This window comes from Trichosurus vulpecula, chromosome 2, assembly GCF_011100635.1.
Source record: "Trichosurus vulpecula isolate mTriVul1 chromosome 2, mTriVul1.pri, whole genome shotgun sequence".
Lineage (NCBI taxonomy): Eukaryota > Metazoa > Chordata > Mammalia > Diprotodontia > Phalangeridae > Trichosurus > Trichosurus vulpecula.
Window position 1 is genome coordinate 70,272,039 of NC_050574.1, and position 22,578 is coordinate 70,294,616.

General features: G+C 45.0%; 1 protein-coding gene across 1 annotated transcript; it reads left to right on the forward strand.

The window, feature by feature from the left end:
* Positions 1–1,414: 1,414 nt before the first annotated feature.
* Positions 1,415–20,886, forward strand: RNF19B (ring finger protein 19B). Its single transcript, XM_036745407.1, has 9 exons — positions 1,415–2,126; positions 13,112–13,317; positions 14,688–14,832; positions 15,488–15,650; positions 16,165–16,279; positions 17,047–17,187; positions 17,843–18,050; positions 19,210–19,341; positions 20,090–20,886. The coding sequence occupies exons 1-9, from the start codon at positions 1,498–1,500 to the stop codon at positions 20,535–20,537; spliced, it is 2,187 nt and encodes a 728-aa protein (XP_036601302.1). The 5' UTR covers positions 1,415–1,497; the 3' UTR covers positions 20,538–20,886.
* The last annotated feature ends 1,692 nt before the right edge of the window (positions 20,887–22,578 follow it).

The following is a 22,578-nucleotide window of genomic DNA, read 5'->3' on the forward strand; positions in this document are numbered from 1 at the left end:
TTTGTCCGGGGGAGGGAATTTCCACACCAGGTGGTCCTTACACGGATGAAATCACTGATCTAGACCAAAATCAAAATTCCATCCATATGGGAGGCATAGTAGAGAGAGCATATTTTGTTGTCATGACCAAGTTTAGTAATTTCCTGTTTCCTTGTCTATAGTTAGTACTGTCTGGCCTACCTCAGAGAGCAGAGGGTAAGAAAGGTTGAAATAGGTACCAGTTCCATCCATTTCCCTCACTCTTTGCATGACCTCAAGATGAGTCACTCTTCATGATTAAAACCTGAGCTGCAGGTTCATCTGTAAAATGGGAATACTTATCTCTTTCAGGGTTGCTATGAGCAAGATACAGTACAAACTTTAAAACCACATAGTTGTGAATTGTTATGAAGACAGCTGCAGATCCGAGGTATTTATTCATTCTTGGCTTCCCATGGCCAAAGAATATTTCATCTTCATGTGTTGTAAAGGCATTTATTATGTTTTTTCACTGGACCTGAAAGTTCGTGGGGGTAGGCAACTAACTTCCAAATGGTTCTGTTTTTGTTGTGGTTTTTTTTGTTTTTGTTTTTGTTTTTTTTTTAAGCAAAGCAGATGAACAACTCCTGCAATTTATAATTTTAAGAAAGTTGTCTGAGGCCACTGAGAGGTTTCGTGATCTGCCAGTGAGAAGCTGGGAACTCGAGTCACTCCGACCCATTCTTATGGGTTGTTATTATGTATGATTATGGCGGTTATCCCTAATGATATTGATTAGACTCAAAGGCTGAAAAAGTAAAGAGAAAGGGGGATGGAAAACACCCCGTGTCACTTTGCACAAGTCACTTTCACTTTCTGAGCTTCACCAGGTATGAGATGAGGGAGGTGGACTGGGATGATTTCTGAAGTCTTTTCTTCCTGGCCCAATCCCCTCCCCCCATCTCAGGAACGCAGACCACCACAAATGGGATCAAGTCGGGAGCACTCCTCCCAGACCCCAAACCTTGCGTCCCCTCCCCGCCCCCGGCCCGTCTCCAGAAGATCTCATCATCTCCATCCCAAGATGGCTGCTCTGAACCACGTGACCCACATGGGGGTGTGCGGCGAAGAGGGGCGGCTGAATTGAGGGAGGAGGAAAGCCCTGCCCTTTGCCTTCCCCTCGCTTCTCTTCCCTTCCCGGCTCCACTCAGCCCAACCTCGCTCCTGCACCTCCCCTCCCCTCCCCTCCAAGCAACCTCTCGCCCCCCTCCCCGCCAGTCCGGGGGTGCGGTTTGTGAGGTGTCCTGGACGCCTGCGCAGTGGGCCCCGCGCGGGGCAGAGGCTATATAAGCGTTTCGCTCGCCGCCCGTCGGGTTCTGGCTGCCGGAGGGCGGAAGAAGCGGACGTAAACACGGACGGGCACGTAGCGGCGGCGGCGACGGCGACGGCGGCCGCGGCCGGGCCGAGCCGAGGCTAAAGGGAGGCGGCCGGGGCTGAGGGGAGGAGTCGGCGCTTCGTCTTGGCGGCAGCCGCAGCGCCATGGGCTCCGAGAAGGACTCCGAGTCCCCGCGCTCCACGTCCCTGCCCGCGGCCGCGCCGGACCCCAAGTGCCGGGGCGGCGGCAGGCGGCGGCACCGCTTCCTCTCCAGCTTCGTCCTCCTCCCCGCGGGCCGCGGCCGCCGGGCCCGCGCCAAACCCCCGCCGCCGGCCCTGGCTCCGGCCGAGCCCCCAGCGCCGCCGCCGCCGCCACCGCCGCCGGCCCCTCCTGAGGCGCCTCCCTCCGAGCCCGCCCCGGAGGCCGAGGCCGTGGCCGCCGTGCCTGCGGCGGTGGCGGCTGCGGCGGCGGCGGGCGAGGAGGGCCCCGAGTCCGGCGGCGACGAGGTGGAGTGCCCGCTGTGCCTGGTGCGCCTGCCGCCCGAGCGCGCCCCGCGCCTGCTGAGCTGCCCGCACCGGTCGTGCCGAGACTGCCTCCGCCACTACCTGCGGCTGGAGATCAGCGAGAGCCGCGTGCCGGTCAGCTGCCCCGAGTGCAGCGAGCGCCTCAACCCGCACGACATCCGCCTGCTGCTCGCAGACCCGCCTCTCATGCACAAGTACGAGGAGTTCATGCTGCGCCGCTACCTGGCCTCGGACCCGGACTGCCGCTGGTGCCCGGCGCCGGACTGCGGGTGAGCAGCGCCGCCGGGGGCGTGGGGCGTCCGCGAGCTGGGACCCCGCTGCTGCCCCCCTCGTGCTCACGGCCGCTGCCCCGCGAGGGCCAGTGCGGGCGACCCCTTAGCTGAAGGAGGGATGGGCGGGGGACCCCGCTGTCCACCCTCATGGTCATGGCCGTTGACCCGCGAGGGCTGATGCGGGCTTCCCTTTAGCTGAAGGAAGGGTGGGCGGGGAACCCCGCTGTCCATCTTCGTGGTCATGGCAGTTGCCCCGCGAGGGCTAATGCGGGCTTCCCTTTAGCTGAAGGAGGGGTGGGCGGGGGAGCCCTCCGTCTGTGGGTAATGTGGACTTCCCTTTAGCTGAAGGCGGGGCAGGGGGCTCTGGGCTCACCTTCCCGTCACACCTTTGGAGCGGGAAGGAGGCTGCCCCGGGATGGGTGTGTGGGTGTGTGTGTGTTCTGGCTTGGTGGGAAATCCCCTTTTTTTTTGACAGTTAGAAGAGATTGGGGACTGCAGCTTTCTGTCCTACAAAGATACAGTTTGGACAAAACCATCAGGAGAGGAAAAAGGGAGACAGCCTTAGACAAAAAAGAAGAGGGATTGCTTCAGTGGGGTGGTGGGCTGGAGCTGTTCTGTCTTGGGGGTGGGGCAGTAAGATACTTTGGGCCACGATGCCATGCCCTGCAAAAATGGTATGATACAAAGACCTTTGAGGAAGGGGAGGCTTGCCCTGGGAATATGGGATGGTGCAAACATCATTGCAGAAGGGGAGGGGGGTAGGTGGTTACATCATCAGTAGTGGGGAAAACAGCAGCACTAGAGCAGTGAGTCCAGGGAGGTTCCACCAGGCCCGTAACCGGCAGCATGTTTGTGGGTGATCCACTGATTCTCACTCCCCTGGCAGAGCCCTTCTTTAGTAAAGGGAAAGTAAAGTTGAAATGAGGGTGCTAAATTGCTGCGTGAAGGAGAAATGAGCTCCTGCGTTAGTTGCCTTTGAGAGTTGTGTTGCTGATGTCTGATGTGTGTGGTGTGTTGAATTTTCTACAATCTGAGAGGAGTTGGATGGAGGGTTATACCCTTGTCCTGAACACTTAGTTCTGTGGACACTTTTTTCTCATCTGATTAGAGCAACCCTAGTGTACTCTCAGTGCATCTCTAGAAAGTGCCTCTTGTTTAAATGACTAGACCACAGGTTTGGGCCTGGGGATATGCCTTGAACCTTGAAAGATGACCTTGAACAAATATGGTGATTGAGGCTTAAAGGAATAAAAGAGTCTTGAATTTGCAGTTAGGAGACCTGGGTTCAAATCCTTCTCAGACTGTGTGACTGGGTGAGTCAGTTAACTTCTCAAAGCTTCTATTACTTCATCTGTAAAATGGGAATAAGATTTTACTACCTCCTAGGGTTGTTAGGGAAAGAACAGTATAAATGTGAAAGGGGAAAGGGGAAAGTGTTCTTGTAATAAAAATGTAATTCTGTAGTAAGTCCTTATAATATTCTGCTTGTCAAGTCTTTCAAAGGAGGAGACTAATTGTAATTTGTTTCATACCAAATTTCACAGAAAAGTCATTAGGAAAAACAGGGACATCATTACTAAGGTATCCGAAGAGCTGAGTTCTTTTTCTGACTTGTTTCGAGATGGGTGTGTTATTTAACCAGGATAAGATGGAGTTTCTAAAGTTCTTGGAGATAATGTGGCCAAAGGTACTCTCTTTATCTGTGATAGATGATACCTGCTTTCTGTTGATAAGGACCAGACTTTGTAGTCTTGGGTGTAGTCTTTTCCTTTGGTTGGCATTTGTTACTGACTTTGAGACCTTGGTGGGGAGGGAGAGGAGTTAAACTTTTTGGCATTTGAGCTTTTTAACACAAAGCAAAAGCATGTAAATTAGTATTGGAAGACTGTGCACACTTTCCCTTAGTTTTATCCTATTTATTTCTAAGGAGAAAATGGGACTGTCTGGTTCACCTCTCCATAGGACTTCTTTTTGCACCTAATTACTCAGATATTAATTTTATTTCCTCCCCTCACCTTCTTCAATAAACGTTGACAAAGCTCAGTTATAGAGATTATAACTCACATTTCCATAACATTTTCCTTACAACTCTGTAAGGTGGGTAAATTACGAGTGGTGTTACGCTCATTTTTAGAAAAACCATGGCTCAAGCAAGCAAAGTATTAGAGTCAAGACTGGAACTTGGGTCTCCTGATTTCCCCATCCTACCGTGTTCAGTAAATAATTTTTCCTGTTGAGTCTGGTGATAAGATGCTTCAGGGTCATTTAGTGTTCATCCTTAGTTTGTGAAAAACCTACTTAAGTGGATCTGTGATCTTATTCATTTGGAGGTTTTAGATGGCAGTCTTCTCTGACAGCCCATCTTGTGTGACTCGTCCATATCCTCCCAGAAGTCCCTTATAAGCAGTCCACCCAGCGCACAGGAAGGTTCCCTCAACTTTGCTGATAAAAAAATGATGAATATAAACCAAGCTTTTAAAAATTATGACTGCCACTCCATCCTTAAGGTTTTCTAAATTACTTCATCTCTGAAATGAAAGCATTGGACTTGATCTCTAAGGTCTCTTCTAGTTTGGACTGTGATAATGGGAATGAAGAGAAAGGAAGTCTGACTTAGAAAAATCAGCACTTGTCAGTAAAACCCCTACTTCATTATAGAATGTTTTGCCCAGTTGTGGTATTATGACAGAGCCGAGGCCAATAGAATTGGGGTCTTTTTCAGACCTCCTACTTCACAATCAACATTCACTTCATGTTTTTCTTCTGTTATAAAATACGCATAATTTCTACCTCACTTGCGAGTCTTAATTAACGTTTGCAGAGTGTGTTGAAATCTTCAGTTGAAGGTGTTATGTAAATACACAGTAACTTTGACATTTTTTTTGCTTTCCAAGTGGGTAAGTTCCTTGGGATATAGCCACTAGTCCTTCTTCCTCTCTATCATACTACTGCCTTTTCTGTTGAATGCCCAGAGATTTACCATCGCTTCCTGTGTTCTCACACAAGGTTGATATGATTGGTGTTTGTTTTAAAGTGAAGATTATGTAGATCACAACCTTAGCCTGGCATGGCATGTAGTAGGCACCGAATAAATGCTTGTTGATGGTGACAGTGATTAACACAAGCCAATCCCTTCAACTTGGAGCATAGAGAGTTTGAGCTCTACAGATTTTCCCAGCATCATGCCCCATATTCTTCCACTCTACCCCTCAACCCCCAAAGCTGAAGTTAGCGGAACCAAACTGGGAAAGGGTTGTGTGTGTGTGTGTGTGTTCGTTCTTTGCTTTGTTTATCCCCGGTTACTAACCATTTTAATAATGACTCAGAGAACAGAACTTAAGGAGGGTTTTTCCTCTTTCTTCGTTTAGGAACCATTTGTTAATGGTCAGTCAAGCCATGCCACAAAATGGATGTAGTACTTGGGATCAGGATTTTCCATATGTGATAGATGGTTATTGATTCATTGGTTGGTGAGGTCAGAAGCTTGTCATGCATTAAGTCAGCAGGCTGGTGAGAAATCGGCCCTAGCATCACCTGCAAATAGTAAGTGAAAAATATTTAGTGAAAGATAAGTGTATAAAAGTCCTGAGTTTGACATCAAGACCTTGGTTCTCCTTCTGGCTCTGCCTCTTAATACCTGTATATATGCCTTTGATCAAGATACTTCACTTTCCTTTGCCTCAGTTTCTTCATCTTGTAGAACAAGGAGGTTGGTCTGTATGACTTTTAAGGTGTCTTGTAATTCTAGATACATGAGTCTAGTGAGTAGGTTAAACAGTATTTAGCAGTAATGTTTACCATGTGTTTTCTAGGCAGATTGGGACTTCTGCTCAAGTCTCTTTCTGTATCTGCCCCTGCAAGACAGAAGGGAAGGTAATTGGTTGAACCTCCATTTTTTGCAGACTTAAGAAAAGGCGGTTGTGGCTTACTCAGGGTCACAGGACAAGTCAAGCTGTGCATAGAAACCAGGTCTCCTGACTTGTGGTTAAGACTGTTCCCACTGCCTCTCCCAGGCATCTGATACATTAGTACCCAAAATTTTTATGTAAGACCTTGTAATTTATCAGGGCCAAAATACAAATACAAGAGAGAAAAGACCTCAGTTCCTGTTATAGACCTATTTTTCATGAGAGCTAGTTTGTATGGATAACAAGAATGTTAAACATTGTTGCCTAGGACAGTTTAAAATTGGCTTGAATTGTGTGCCTTGTGGCCTTGATATACATACACTATTCTGGTAGTTAACTGGAAATTGTCCTGGTCCCCTTTAAATGACATCAGTATTATGTCGTTTAATTCAATCCTGTAAATGTCCCTACCTCAGAATTTAATATTATGTATTAAACCTGGCAAGATTGCTTGTGGAGATTTCAGTAAAACGAAATGTTGTCTTACCTCAAATTTTCTGCATTGTACACATACTAAGACTATTTTGTTCATTTAATTCCCTTTCCTAGTGCAAGGTAGACAAACTAGTATGATTTGAGAAACTTTTCCACTACCCAGAAACATCTCCTGGCCAGGCTTTGAATTAGGTATTATTTGTAGAAGATCCAGGGTAAAACTCTCACCCGGTAAAGGGTAACACATTAACCCATTGGCACCTACTAAATCGTTACTGCAGATTAGTTTTAGATTAGCTAATCCTGAAACATCCTTCTCATCATATCCCTTCTTTATTCAAAAACTGGTCACTTACTCTCATTTGTCTAGAAAATAAAGCCTAAACTTTTTAGGCCTTACGGTCCCAAAGTCCAAACCTCAACAATATCTTATGCTGCTCACAGAATGAACAGTTCAGGCTGGTCTAATAAATTCTTAAAATTTGTAGAGCTGAAAAGGCCCTTAGGATAATCTAATCCAGAGCTGAACAGTGTTAGGTGCCAGATGGTGCCCAGTTTTTTTAGTTTACCCTTCCTGCAGAGTCCCTATTCCTATCCTTAGCTCAGACTAGGAATGTGCACTTTGTTCTTCCTACTTGTGTGTTCATTTTACTAACACTGAGAAATTGAAAATGCTTCAGCATCGCTTAATATGTTTGGGGGAGGAGGCCACAGTCTCTTCCTCTGACAAACTGCCTACGCTGTACCTGTCAGGATGCTTGGGCCTCGCTTCTTGCATAGGAGAGACAGAGGGCAGGGACATAAGGAGTCATTGCTTGTTTTTTAAGCCTGATGCCACCACTTCAGTGTAGCCTGACCACATCAATGCACAATAATCTCTTCTCCTGTGCCTTTGTTATATCTCTTCAAAGGAGTTGAGAAATAAGTATTAGCCGTGTTCATTCAATCTTTAATTTTTCCTGTTTGTGCTTCATCTTCCCAACTCTGTCATCGGAGGTAAGATCATCATACACTATGTCTTTGACCCTTAAATTAAGGATTTGTCATAGGAACAGCCTGCTGACACTGAGGAAGGGGGCCTGGCCAGAGTGGATGTTGAGAAGGGGAGATTTATACATCTTCACCTGGCCAGCCTTAATCTTGTATGTTTCTTTGTTGACCATTTGATCTACAGTGTCCACCACACTTTTCCCTTGCACATGTTCTTAATTTATTTGTAAGTGGCTAATTATACTGCCTAGGAATGGAAAAGACAGGCATAAGAGAGAAACAAGTCTCCTTGACAATTTGTCACATAATCAAAGATCTTCTCCTAATGTGAATCTCCCTTGCCCCTCTTGCCGTTTCAGATCAGCTGGTACCCCCTTTGGTGTTTGGCAAGCTTCACAAATAGTATAAAACAAAATGAGTGAAAAATGCTATTGAAGTTAGTGTGTGTATTCTCTTAGCTTGTGTTGGAGAGTCATCTTAGTGTGACAGAGCAATTGACGTAGAACATCCAGTCTCCTGTCCCCTCCTGTGTACTAGCTGAGTGACTTTGGACAAGTCCCTTAAGCTCTCTGAGGCAGAGGGGAGAAGGAAGGCCTCCACTGTGAAAAGGTAGAGATGCTTGGGTCAGATTCGGTTTCAAGTGGGAGTTCCTCAGGCAACAGTAGAAGGAAAGAAAAGGTAGCAGTTTTCAGGATTCTTCTGTGAAATCCTAGGGCTCAAGTTAGTACCAGGGTTTGCAGGAAACTGAGAGCCAAAAGACTGTTGTTGATAGAATTCTGATTATTCTGATTCTATAAGTACAATAGTCAGTTGCATATCAGGCGTATCATTTCTGTGTAGATGATTCCCACAACTGTGTATCCAGCCCTGATCTCTCCAGGGCATCAGACCTGAATTACCACTTGCTTTTTGGATGTCCTTTAGTCATACTCAACGTCCCCCAACAGAGCTCATTATCTTCCCTTCTGCCACTCTTCTTCCCTTTCCTATTCCTGTCAAGGCCACCACCACCACCATTCTCCCAGTCTCTCAGGCTCTCAACTTCATTCTCATCCTCTGCTCCTCCAATTTACCTCACATACCTAATCTGTTGCCAGGTCTTGTCCTTTCTACCTTCACTTCTGTCGTTTAAGTCCCCATCTTTCCTCTCAAACAGCCAGCCACCCTAGTTCAAGCCCTCAATTTTTATAACCTCATTGGTTTCCTTGCCTCCAACTCTCCCTCCTGCTCAGCTGCCAAAGTGATTTTCTTAAAGTACAGGTCTGACCATGGTGTGTCCCCTTCTCTCTTTACTCACTAAATTGCAATGGCTCCCCATTAATCTATGCAAGATAAAATATTTTAAAGACCTTCACAGCATGGCCCCTTTCTACCTTTCTAGTTTTCTTACTTTTTGTTTTGTCCCCATCCTCATAAGAGCCAGCTGTGCTGGCCTGTTTGATGTTTCTCAGGCTCAGCACTCCATTTCCTGACTCATTCCTTTCTCCCTGGCTGTCCCCCAGGCCTGGAGTGTTCACCCTTTCTCACCTCTACCTTCCAGCTTCCCTGGCTTCCTTCAAGACTTGGCTTACATACCACTTTCTACAAAAGACCTTTCCCTTTCCCCTCCAAGATTATCTTCCTGCACATAGTTAATTATATAGCATGTCGGCTTTTCCATTAGAGCGTGAGCTCTTTGGGGGCAGTTACCCCATTTTTTCTTTTCTTTGTATCCAATATGCTTAGCACAGTGCTTGGCACATAGTAATCACTAAGTACTTGTTGACTGAGAAAGGATTGTTTTGGAATGGGGTGCCCTTATGAGTTGGCCCAGCTGGTAGAAGGAGAATGGCAGAGTTAGGGTCAGATGGTACTGAAAAGAACATAGGGGATGTACCATATGAAAAACAGCTTGGCGTTGGATGGAGCGTTACCTGTGTCTTCATTTTGTGGGTGGAAACCAAGGATTGGAAAGAGTTGTGACTAATCCATTATCATGCAGAGAGTCAGCTTGGTGATATGGAGACCCCAAACTGGAAAGCCCAGGGTCTGTGCTCAGTAACTCTTCTGTCATAGCAAAGAATTGCTATAACTTTTTGATGCATTTTTGACAGTTTACATTTATATAGTTTTATGATCTACAAAGTGCTTTCTTCACCCTGTCCCTGAAATTGAAACCATATAATCTAGAACACAAAGTGTTCTATTCTTTTATGTTTTGAAACTGCACAGTGTCCTGTCAATGTCTCCAACTTGTGGTGAGTAGTCTGGAGGGCTTATAAAGTGCTTAAAACCTTGGGCTGACCACCAAAGAGTCTGAGAATCTTTTCTTCAGAAGTTAATTAACTTTTCTTGTTTATTAGAACTTTGTCCTTTTATCCGGTCTTCTTAAGACTAAATGATAGGCATGTGACTTTCTTCAGGAGAAATGTTTGTCTTTAGGAATTATTTTGCACGTAGATCACACATTCATGGTGAATTTGTTCAAAACTCCCACAGGATATGAATCATTTGTAGTGTGACACATTTACCAATTTTCCATTTGTTCTCCTTTGAAAGGACTTTAATATAACCTGAATTAGCCAGTTAATTAAACAGACTTCTCAAAAAATCCTCAAGACCCTTACCCTCAAAAGCAGTCTGCAGAAAATAATGGCAACACTGAGACTAGAATAATAATGATAATGATAGCTAACATATACATGTCTTTGTGTGTGTGTGTGTATTCATATACATACATAATAATATATACATACACACACAAATATATATGGTGCTCACTGTGTGCGCGGCACCATGCTAAATGCTTTACAGTTATTTTATTTGACAATAGAATTGATCCCCATCTTTATAACACTCTAAAATTTATAAAGTGTTTTCCCCGCAATAACTCCCTGAGGTAGATTGTAACTGACATTTCTATTGCACTTTAAGGTTTATAAAGCACTTTTCATACATTGTCTCATGCAAGTGTATATTTTCACCACCCAGAGTCAGTCAGCTATCACTTATTAAGCACCAACTGGTGCCAGGCACCAGACTGAGCTCTGAGGTTACAAAGTAAGCCAAAAAGTCATGCCTGCCTTCAAGGATCTCACAGTCTACCAGAGGAGACAACATGCAAACAACTGCACAAACAAGTGAAATTCAGGATAAATTGGGGCTAGTCTCAGAGGGAAGACACTAAGTGTTCTTTCAAACACTAGAAAAGGCTTCTTGTAGAAAGTGGAATTTTAGCTGAGATTTGAAGGAAGCCAGGAAATGGAGAGCAGGAGGGAGAGCCAGTGAGGACACTCCAAATAGGAGAACGAATGTCACTGAATCTTACATGGAAAGTGTAGACTGGAAAGTTAGGAAGGGGCCGGGTTATAAAGGGCTTTGAAAGCTAAGCAGAGGATTTTATATTTGATCCTGGAGATTATGGAGAACCACTGCAGTTTATTGAGTTGGGGGCCTCATGAACAGGCCCATGTTTTAGGGAGATCACTTTGACGGCTGAGTGGAGTATAGATTGGAGTAGGAGAGAGACTTGAAGTAGGCAGATCCCCTCAGCACCTATTTCAGTAGTCCAGGCATGAGGTGATGAGGGCCTGCACCAGGGTGCTGGCAGTGTCAGAGGAGACACCAGGCTCCTGAAGGACATACTTTGAAGGTAAAAAGGACAGGACTTGACCACTGATTGGGACAGAGGTAAGGCAATTTGACAAGGAAGGGGGCACACAGCTAGTGAGTGTTTATAGCAGGGATTTTGAACCCAAGTCTCCTGATTCCTACATTCAATTAGTGCCTTTTCTGCTGCTATCCTTGGATTCCTGCCCAAAACAGACCCATCCATCCATCCTTAGTCTTAGGTATTGGGTGTTAGCTCAGACTCTGGGGACTTGGCTTCTTGTATGTGAACTTCTAGCCATCCAGTTCATGTAGTTAATAAGAATAATAACTGATACTTGAACCACTTTAAGGTTTGCAAAGCATTTACATTATCTCCTTATATACATTACAAAACATCTTTGATAATGACATGTGGAAAGTATAAAGCAAGCCAAACAAGCTGCAGATTGACAATTTCCTTATTCAGTCTTCCCCTTTGTATATGGTAATGCTCATTTTTTTTAGTGTTTAAAATAAAAATTTAAGTTTAAAATAAAACATTGCATTTTTATTAAAAGATTAAAAAAATCAAGTTAAATTTTTTAATTGAAAAATCTGACTCCGTTTCTGTAATGGGCCTGAAAGCTTAGACATCTGGAGCCTGTCTTGGTTCTTTTACTTTGGTTTTTTGCCCCCCTTTCTCTCTCCCAGTGGTCATGGAAGCAGTGCCCAGAGAGAGATGCATGTACTTAATCATGGGCTAGTTTAAAAGTGGTGTGGCTAATTTCCAGAACTTACAACTCTTTCTTTTTTCTGCTTTGTTTCTTTAAAGTGATTTTACTTGTGCTTTGTTGTAAACAGAATTCTGGTTGATATGAGCTGAATATAATAACGGCAACTAAGACTACTAAAGAACTCCAGAAAGGCTTAATAGAATTGCCCAATGGCTTATATTAAATTTGTGGTAGTCTGTAAAATAATGATAATAATCATGATGCTTGGTGTGGCAGAAACTAAAATTTAGAAGGAACAATTACAAATGCAGCAGTGCTGACAAGTTCCAAATTGGCTTTGTCTTTACAAAGAGAATCATATCAAAAGACAGAAGTGACCTCATGTACAATTAAGTGGTGTCCTAAGATTCTGGTGGCTGAAATGAAACAGGTAATCTCAATCTCAGGGATTTGGGTTTGGGGGGGGGTTTTTGAAACAAGATCTAGAGAGACAATCTAAGAGGAGCTTCCCTGAGAAATGATTAATCATCCCTAGGTTTATTGATTCTCCTTGCTATCTTCCTTCATTGACCAGGCAGGATGTGTGACTTGCTTTAGTTTCCTCTGTTTGAACATTTCATCACACTGGGTTCCACAGAGCCCCAGCATCCTCCATGGTGTGACTAGGGGATTTTTGTGAGAATATTTCCCCCTCTAAAGTAATAAATATGAAATTGTGTCTATATCAAGAAATATTCATGTGGAAGAATTTGTATGAAAAAAGATTCCTCTTCTTTAATTCCAAAATTTCTCCAGCCCTACCTAGAGAATATTCCCTCAAGCTCTAGGGGATTCTGTTTTCCCAGACCAGCTTTATAAGTTCCTTCAATATATTTCAAGCCCCAAATGTTCTTTGACCAGATTAATTGGAAAAATGTTTCCCTGTTATATAATGCAAAATTTATGATCCCCCTAAAATATAGTAAGCTTAGAGATAATTATTCAGCCTGTAATTTATAAAGCTTACTGTATAAACTGCTATTGAAGCAATTTAAAAATAAAATGATGTCATTGGCATCATTGTAAGGGATACTCACCCATACCACAGATCGTTTGGAGTATAATGAAGCAACAGGGAAAGGTCATTTTTAGTCCAATAGGCTTATGGTATAAATAGACATTTCTGACTAAAGCAAAGGCACATCTTTTCCACTCGCAGATGGGATGTGTTATACACTCGGCCCAGGTCTGCAGTAGGTTCTTTTCCCCTTCGTCGGCTATCATGGTGGTGTTGTCCACCTCTTAGTGCCAGTCCCTGTGAGAGCACTCTCACCTTACTGGTGTCTCTTCCTGTTTCCATACTCAGCTATGCCGTCATTGCCTATGGCTGTGCCAGCTGCCCAAAGTTGACCTGCGAGAGGGAAGGCTGCCAGACTGAATTCTGCTACCACTGCAAGCAGATATGGCATCCGAATCAAACGTGCGATATGGCCCGTCAGCAGAGAGCACAGACTCTGCGGGTACGGACCAAGCACACTTCAGGTCTCAGTTATGGCCAAGAATCCGGGCCAGGTACGGTTTCCTCCTCTGGGCTTATGGCAACATGAGCCTAATACTGAAAGAGGTGACTCATCTATTAGGTTGGGGTTCCTGGGGTTCAGGGATGTGCCTTTGATACCTGGCAGTGAGTTTTATTTGGCAAGTTCTTCCACAATGTTGCACATTCTGAACAGCTTATCTGCTAATACACAGCTTCCTCCTTTAACTGGTAAACATTCTTCAGCCCAAGGAGCATCAGAATCATCAGCTGTATTATTTAGTCCCAGAATCTGGTCTTTCTGTGGGAGGCCTCAGAGCTTAGAGACCCAATGGATAAAATCTGCTGGGATTTGGTTTGGGTTAGGCCTTTTAGATCTATCTGCTGCTGTTCCCATTAGATTAGAGTGCATGACTGATTATTTTTAATGAGAATAGCACATTTCTGTAGCACTTGTGAAGACTACAAAACCTTACAACTGCCCAGAGTATAGGAGGTAGTACAAGTATTATCCCAATTTTAAAAATGATGAAACAGACTCAGGTTAAATGACTTGTTCATGGTCATGCAGCTGGATCTAGGATTTGGGTCTCAGGTCTCCTGGTCCCGAGACTGGCACTCTTTCCATCGCACCAAACTAATTTATAGAATTGTAAAAGATTCAGGAAGTGCTGGGGTTTTTCCATAGCAGTCTTCATAATGAACCTTAAAAGGTGTGCCACCCATTTAATTCCAGGCTTTTACAAGTAAGAGACTAACAAGTACATTGACTTTTATAAATCTTATTTTACTGATGTCATGGGGGTAGAGTGAAAAGGGAAGAATTTAGCATTTAGTTTTTCCTGGCACAGATTCTTCATTTGTAACATGCCAGTTATGGGTTTATCATGAAAATCAGCAGGAGTAGACATGCTACAAAAGCATACTCAACTCTCTTCATTTTAGTTTGGGGAATGTCATTCCCTAGTAGTTCACCCAAGAGCTGTGGGTTCAACATCAGTTGTGATATTTGAATGAAACCAAAAAATGAGTCTGTTCCCCCAGCTTTTTTGCTTTTTTTCCCCCAAAACAAAAACAAGTCCATTTCCAAACTTTAGTTTCTGGTGGACCCCTACTCTGGGTATTTCCATGAGCATTTAGGTGGTGGAAATTTTTGTTGTGTGTTGACCACTCCTCTCTTCAAGAGAAGACTTTGATGCTCCAAGGAGTCTTTGTGCTGGGAAGCACCATGGCTCTCAGTCATTGGATGGTCCTTTCTGAAGTATAAACTCTGAAACAGGAACATGACTGTTCCCAAGCCTGGAATCTTTGTCTAGGAACTTCCTGCCTTTCTTTTTACCTCTGGATTATTCCGGGGGAACTACATTTAAGTCAAGCCAAGTTTCTTTTCCTCCCTTCTCTACAGCGGATGATATCAAGCCATGCCCACGCTGCAGCGCATATATCATCAAGATGAATGATGGGAGCTGCAATCACATGACCTGTGCAGTGTGTGGCTGCGAGTTCTGTTGGCTCTGTATGAAGGAAATCTCAGACTTGCATTACCTCAGGTGAGCTGGAGGAAGCAATGTCCTTGTTTGGGTGGGGAGGCATGGAAGAAACTTAGGTTGGTTCGGGTTTAAAGGGTAGGGGGAAATCCCTACTCAGAGGAGAAGGTTGTCTCTAGGGCTTAGCCCTACAGTTTTTGAGAAGCTCCCCCAAAAAAATTTTCCCTCTGTTCCTTAGACATTGAATTTCTGTGGTAGAGCAGGCAGTCAGCATTTGCCAAATAGTCACTGGGCACAGAGACTGTATGAGATATCTTAAAGGGGCTGTTAAAAATGTGCACATAAATGTGTGTCTTATAACTGTGGGAGACTGGGCTTCTGAAACGGGTGGTGTGTTATGCCTTGGGAGAGATCAGTCCAGGAAAGCTTCATGCAGAAGTGGAGTTGGAGGCAGGATTTTTAGAGTTCAGAAGGATGTGACTTGCCAAGGGAAAAGTAGAGAAAAAGTATCACTGCCTTTTATGAAGGTTAGAAGGTAGGAAGTGGCAAATATGGTTTGTCCGGCTGAAAGCCTGTGTTCTGTCCTCATCCCTCATTCTGGTTTTATGGTAATTCTCTGAGTGTCCGTTTTTGTAGCCGTTCATCAAATCAGAAACAAGGAAGTGTTTGCTCTTTAAAGAGAGTCCTACTCTAAACACAGCATTCCTTTTCTCCATAGCCCCTCTGGCTGTACCTTTTGGGGCAAGAAGCCATGGAGTCGTAAGAAGAAGATCCTTTGGCAGCTGGGCACCTTGATTGGCGCTCCAGTGGGCATTTCCCTCATTGCTGGCATTGCCATTCCTGCCATGGTCATTGGCATCCCTGTTTATGTTGGCAGAAAGGTAAGGCATGTGTGGCACTATGGTGGGCACTAGGTGTGTGCCTGAGTGTCTTGATATCTGCTGGGTAAAGACAGAAAGAGTATCTTGATGTCTGCTGGGTAAAGACAGGGAAAAACAGGGGCCAGCATCGCAGAGCTCTCTGGAAACCAGCTGGTTCTGGGATAAAAATACCTTTCATTTCTTAAATGGATTTTCTTAAACCCCTTGTGATCTGAAAGTTTCTATTACCAGCTTTGGCCTGGTTCAGACCAGTAACTTAAAGGTGAAGTGTTCCTTAGCTGATTCCCCAGAGTTGCCTGTCTCTGGCTAATGCTCATTTTTCCTACAGAAGCTACAAAAAGGCAGGTTTCCCTTTGGGATAGATGATGGAGTTTGGTTTGGTTTGGTTTTTTAATGTACATAGCAGAACAGGGAGGTTTTGTTTTTTGTTTTACGTAAATGTCACTCTTATGCTTTAGCTTCTCCCTCCTAGGAGAGAGCCACTTTCTGACCTGGATTTTTGTTTGATTTTCAGATCCACAGCAGGTATGAGGGAAAGAAGACTTCAAAGCACAAGAGAAATTTAGCCATCACAGGTGGTGTGACCTTGTCAGTCATTGCATCCCCGGTTATTGCTGCTGTTAGTGTTGGTAAGGAGGGATTGTAGCTGTGTTGGGGAACCCTGGGGCCCCAGGGCCTTAGTCAGTAAAAGAGGTGGCATTTGTGCAAGATCTCTCTAGTCCTGTGTGTGGGCAGCTTGGAGATTTATGACTTCATAATGTAACTGGCTAGCCAGAAAATACACCAATATTAATCTTGATGGCCATAGAGATATCGTTGCTTGTCCTTCCTAGCTTTGTATTTAAAAGTATGTTCCACACAGTGTGCTTAGTGTCATAGACTGATAACATCTTGGAACTAGAAGGAACCTTATATATTCTCTCCAACCAGCGCCTGAAGCAGGGATCTTCTCACTTTGTATTGTTCCCCACAAGTAGCACAGATGTCACTGGAAGACCCAGATGGAAGGTGATAAGTTTGTAGTAAAGGCAATCTACGTCTAGACATTTGTAATTTCCTTCCTGGATGAAGGTCCTTCAGATCTTTGAATCCCAGCTATAGAACCCCCTAAGCCAACCTTCTTGGGTTCCTTTAACTAACCCTGTGAGGACCAGGCGTCTCGTGAGTCAGCCTCACCACCCAGATTGGTCCCCTCTGAACGTTTCTCCAGCTTGTCCGTCTCCCTCTCTTCCAAGTGACCTGGATTAACATTCTAGTCTTCCTTTAGAGGAACAAAGCCAATTATTATCCTCTCCTGCTTTGTTTAGAAGGGAGTGTTGCCTGTGTCTTCTGTCCAGCTTTGAGGTGAGACATCCATGCTGGTCCATCCTCGTTGCTGTGCTTCATTCCTTTCCAGGTATTGGTGTCCCTATTATGCTGGCATATGTCTATGGGGTCGTACCCATTTCTCTCTGTCGTGGAGGAGGTTGTGGAGTTAGCACTGCCAATGGAAAAGGTGTGAAAATTGAATTTGATGAAGATGATGGTCCCATCACAGGTAAAGACAGATCTTTTTTCTGTCCAAAATCAGTGAAAGTTCAATGTCTTTTACAGAGAGACTGTTGTGGGAGGATTTCAATAGCTAATGAGCTCTGTGGGGGCTGCTATTTTAACCTCATTTCTTTGTGCTGGAGTTAGTAGGTTAATTCCTCTGATACTGACACATTATGACAAGAATAATCTGGCAGCCATGTGGTATAGTGGAAAAATCATTGGCTTGGGGAACCAGAAGGGCTCTAGGACTGAACAGCATTGTGGTCTTTCCCAGCCAGAACACCCGGACCCCCTCTGTCACAGCTCTCTCCCTTTCGCTCTCTGTAAAGTTCAAGGGCCTTGGGCCAAATGACCTATAAAAGGTGCCTTCAGTTTTCAATCCTATGCTCAATTATTTTCAGTAAATAATAGTAGTAGTGTGGTGCCAGGGAATAGAGCAGACTTGGAGTCTGGGAGACGTGAGCTCTCCTCCTACCTCCTGGTTGTATCTGTTACATGATAGGTGGTTCCCATGCTTTTGAGTTCAGTCTTCACTAATTCCTGTATGAATAGTTATAATAATGCAGGGTAGCCTGTAGGAGGCTATTATGGAAAAGGGCAGATCAGCGTTGCTTTAATGTTGTTCATTCCTTACTTGAAATGTTTCCTTCCATCCATAGTGGCTGATGCCTGGCGAGCCCTGAAGAACCCCAGCATTGGGGAGAGTAGCATTGAAGGTCTGACCAGTGTGCTGAGTACCAGCGGGAGCCCCACAGATGGACTCAGTGTCATGCAGGGCAACTATAGTGAGACAGCCAGCTTTGCAGCTCTCTCAGGGGGTACTTTGAGTGGGGGAGTTCTCTCCAGTGGCAAGGGAAAGTACAGCAGGTAAGCAAACTGATCTTGGAGTTAAATAAACCAGTCCTTTTCCAAGGTGGTGCTGTGGTTGGGTCTCAGTAGCTTTGTTGACCAAGGATGATCTTGGTGGAGGCAGTGTGGTGGGTAGGACGCAAAGAGCTAGACTTGAAGTGGAAACATCTGAGTCCTAGCTCTGGCACTACCTAGGGTGGTTCCCTTGGCCTCTCTAACCCTGCTTCTTTATCTGAAAAGTAGGTGTCATCTTCTGCTTGGGCAGCCTGATTCTCAGGTTACGAGAAAGGTGTTTTATGAACCATAAACAGTTAGAAATGTCAGCTACACTGTCGTATTAATTTATCAATGCTGTTATATTTGTCATCTTTTTCCCTCTGCCCCTTACCTTCCTGTTCATTCACAGATACCACTAGCTGCTACAGTCACATCATCTAGTCCTCTTGTTTAGCTTAGTGGGGGAAGCAGGGGCCCAGAGGCTGTGGCTTGGCCCAGCTCCCCACAGAGCAGCAGTGTAAGCAGAATCCAGAGCCTTCTAGTAGAGTGCCTTTTCCACTGTATCTGTGCATAACATTTTCTTTTGGTATTTAGTTTCTGAAAAGGCAAATGAGGTTAACAAAAGAGAGCAGGAGACCTGATGGAGACTCCTTGTATTGCTGCCTCAGGCTTCCTTTGACCCAGCTCTAGGCTGTAAGCTCCTGATGGCAGGGGATCCCGACCCCGCAGTCAGCAGGGTTCACTGCCGTGCATTTAGAAAACTCAACTCCCCTGGATAGCAGCAGACACATTATTGGAGGCTGAAGTGCTGAAACTGCAGCTCAGCCAATCCAGCTGTTGAGTTTGTGAAATCCTCTTGTTCCCAAGAAGTAAATGAGTCAGATGTGTGTGACTTTATGTGAAACCTATTATGGAGAAGCACAGCCCTGTGACAGGAGACCACTGGAGCCTAGCTAGGGAGCTGTCAGCCTCACTAAGTGCTGAGGCCCCGCCCAAGGAGTATGGTTTGGGCCAGTCTCAATCTAGAGAAAGACCTAGCTCTTTTTTAAGTCTGTCTTGTGGGGAGAGAAGGTCACATCATCATAATTGGGAGAGGGCTGCCAAAGGAGCCAGGAAAGAGAGCAGTCTGTCTTGAGACCTAGTTCTTATGTATTTGGATGCCTCCTCTCTTTTCATACAGGTTAGAAGTCCAAGCTGATATCCAAAAGGAAATTTTCCCCAAAGATACGGCCAGTCTTGGCGCCATTAGTGACAACGCCAGCACTCGTGCAATGGCTGGTTCCATAATCAGTTCCTACAACCCCCAGGACAGGTATGTGAGCAGCGCGATGCCAAGGCAATTTGTTTTCTGTTATTGGGCCTATAGAGAAGACAGGCTGTTTTTTGCCTGCAGGGTGCTGGGCTTCCATTGTGTAGGTGGAATCTCTGGTCTTGGGCTCCTGTGCAGCTCTTATGTATGGGAGTGTTTTGGCTTCTTCACTTGGCTCTAACTGTTACTTTCATGCATCATCTCCCACTGGAGGCAAGTAGTGCTACCCACACAGGACTCAAGGGACCTTATTCGTGTTCCTCAAGTCCATGGGATCCTGAATTGCTGCTTTTCTTGGTTTCTTGAGAAGCTGGTATTTTTATGTGGTGATGAGCATGGCTAATGTGTTTCTCTCTCAGGTGTCTTGGCTACTTGTGCTGAAAAAGTCAGATGAAACTGGGATTAGAAGGATACTTCTCTTGGTTTATGTTTTAACTAAGAATGGATGAGACTTTGTAACCCCTTCAGTTTCTCGTAATAAATTTTTTTTAAAACACTAGCCTATAGAAATTAACAGAATTCTTTGTCCATATGTTTTGTCAGCATTTAGAAATTAAGCTACCACTTTGAGAGGTTATGTTATTTCAGTTATAGTTCCCACATTTAGGAATGAAGTTCTTTTTGAGAGAGAATCTCTGGGCCACAGTGGCATCTTTTTTGGAAAATAAATATTTCCCTACCCTGAACCCTCAAACCCCTCACACTTAAAACCACAATCCTTGACTCAACAAGGTGGATTTTGTCTCCCCAGAGAGTGCAACAATATGGAAATCCAAGTGGACATTGAGGCCAAACCTAGCCACTATCAGCTGGTTAGTGGAAGTAGCACAGAGGACTCTCTACACGTTCATGCCCAGATGGTAGAGAATGAGGAAGGCAGTGAAGAGGATCCACCATGCAAACACCAAAGCTGTGATCATAAAGACTGCATTGCCAGCAAAACCTGGGACATCACCTTGGCACAGCCCGAGAGTATCAGGAGCGACTTGGAGAGCTCGGACACACAGTCAGATGATGTGCCGGACATCACATCAGATGAATGTGGTTCCCCTCGCTCCCAGACTGCAGCCCACCCCCATAGTCCCCGAGCCAGAGGCGCACAGAGCCCAAGTGCCCATATGAACCACTGTGCCCAAGCGGAGGGGCATAAGTCAGAGGAAATGGTCTTGAAGCTGGAAGGCGTGGAAGTCAGAGTATGAAGTCAAAGGCTCCTGTCTGCAGAAGCACACTTGTAACTGCATCTCTTGGAAACTTTTTTAGTTAATGTATTTTATTTCAAATATTCTCTGGTCACAGGTTTACCCCAGTGTAGCTCTGGGAAAGATGCCATTTCTTACAAGATAAAACATGAAAATTTTACCCCCTTGGTTCTACCCTCCCTGTCCCTTCCCTCCCCCTCTTTTTTTTTAGTTTTAATTTATTGGTTAAACCGCTGGTGGTGATCCGTGAGGTGTGTCAGAGTGTATATATGTATGTGTGTGTATATTGTATGTATGCAAACATATTACTGAAGGACACATTTTAATAAAGATTTCTGTTGTAATCCTGGTCAGATTTCATTTTCCTTAAGAATATCTGGCAGATCCAAATGGTGGATTTGAAGAGAACCTACTCTATTTTGGAAGGTCTGGGTCCTGCGTGTGTTGGGCACAGTACCCCAGGACAGATAGAGGAAGTATATACAAATTGGACAGAAGCAGAGTTGTCATTGAGCTGCCACCCCTACAAAGACAAAGTGGGATGGGGCCTTCCCTCTTGTTCTGGGCACCTCTCGGATCTACATTGTCGGCCGGGATGGAGCCCGTTCGCCCTCTAGAGGCCACTCAGTGCATGTTCTCCCCTGAAGCTTCATTGGGATCCTTTCCTTCCTGCAGTGAATTGCCAGGCTCTCCTGCGGGCAGCTCCCAGAGCCTGGTACAGGATCATTGTGAGGGCTTTGACAAGAAGCATTCCTGCCATTGGGAGGGGACAGAATAGTGCTCAAATCATTACAGCCCTGGATTTTGCCCCTCCCTTTTGTGTCTGCCCTGGCTCTCTGAGGCCTTTCACAGCCTCACCCCTTTGTTCTTCCCCTCAGCCAATCCACCCTGCACATCAATCAGCAAGACCGGAGTCAGAACAGCAGGCCCCGCTTTGATTCAAGGCGGGAGAGGGCTTAGCTACCTTCTTCCTTTGCAGAGGAGCCTTTTTCCTTCATGACCGGAACTGAATCATACCATGGAGGGTGATAAGCAAAGAATGGTGGCCCAGTGTCTGCCCCTCTGGGGCCACCACAGAGTCTAGAACAGATATCAGCTTCTGTAGGAGATCCAGTTAACTGACTTATCAGCAACCGAGGGCTCTCAAAGCTCCTTCCTCCCGGACCTGATGATCCATCCCAGCTTCCCAACCCCTAAGCTGTCATCTTGGGGGCACCCATTCATATCCAGCAGCCCTCTTTGACTATGTTAAGACTTTCTGCTCTGAAATGTTTTGGTTTGGGGTTTGTTTTTTTAAACAAGGATGAGGCTTCCTTTGTGGTATGAGGATAAAGTGCGAATGAGAGACATTTCCACTGGTGGAAGAATGTCTTATAACCCTACCTCATTGTCGTGGATACACATAGATAGATTTTAACTGTCCTATTAGACTGATGAAATCAACTGTCCCAACCAAAAAAAAAAAAACCACCGCCAGAGAGAGGTAGGGAGTATTCTTCATCTGTGCTACTGCCCCACAAAGGCCTGTGCTCCCGGCATCTCTGTATGTTTGTTAGATTGAGCGGAAGTGCTTCTGTAATTAATCAGATCTAATCCACAGGACATCCCAACCCCCAAAGGAATGTCTATTGTTCCCACCTTTTTTCCAGTGGGAGTCACTGAGGTATCAAGAAAAGGAACATTTTAGATAAAGGTGCTTTGGGGCTCAGGAGGATAGGCACTAGTAGATTCCACCTTGGTGTAACAAACATGTTTTCAACAGAAATAAAGCCCTCCGTTTTTTCATCTTCCAATCTCCCAGCACCCCTCATAGTGCTCTGGTATGTGGTAGGCAACAAAATCTTAAATTTGATGCCAAATAGGGATCCAGAAAGTCATTTCGCCAATCGCCGTTTAGCTGGAACGTCATGAGGTCCGTTAATTATGTTGCAAGTGGTCAGGAAGTGTAACTTCAAAAGGAAGGAAGGGAGCTAAGTCACTTTCTTAGTGAGACACGTGGTAGCAATTGCTAGACCATCCTGAGCCTGCATCCATTCAGCTG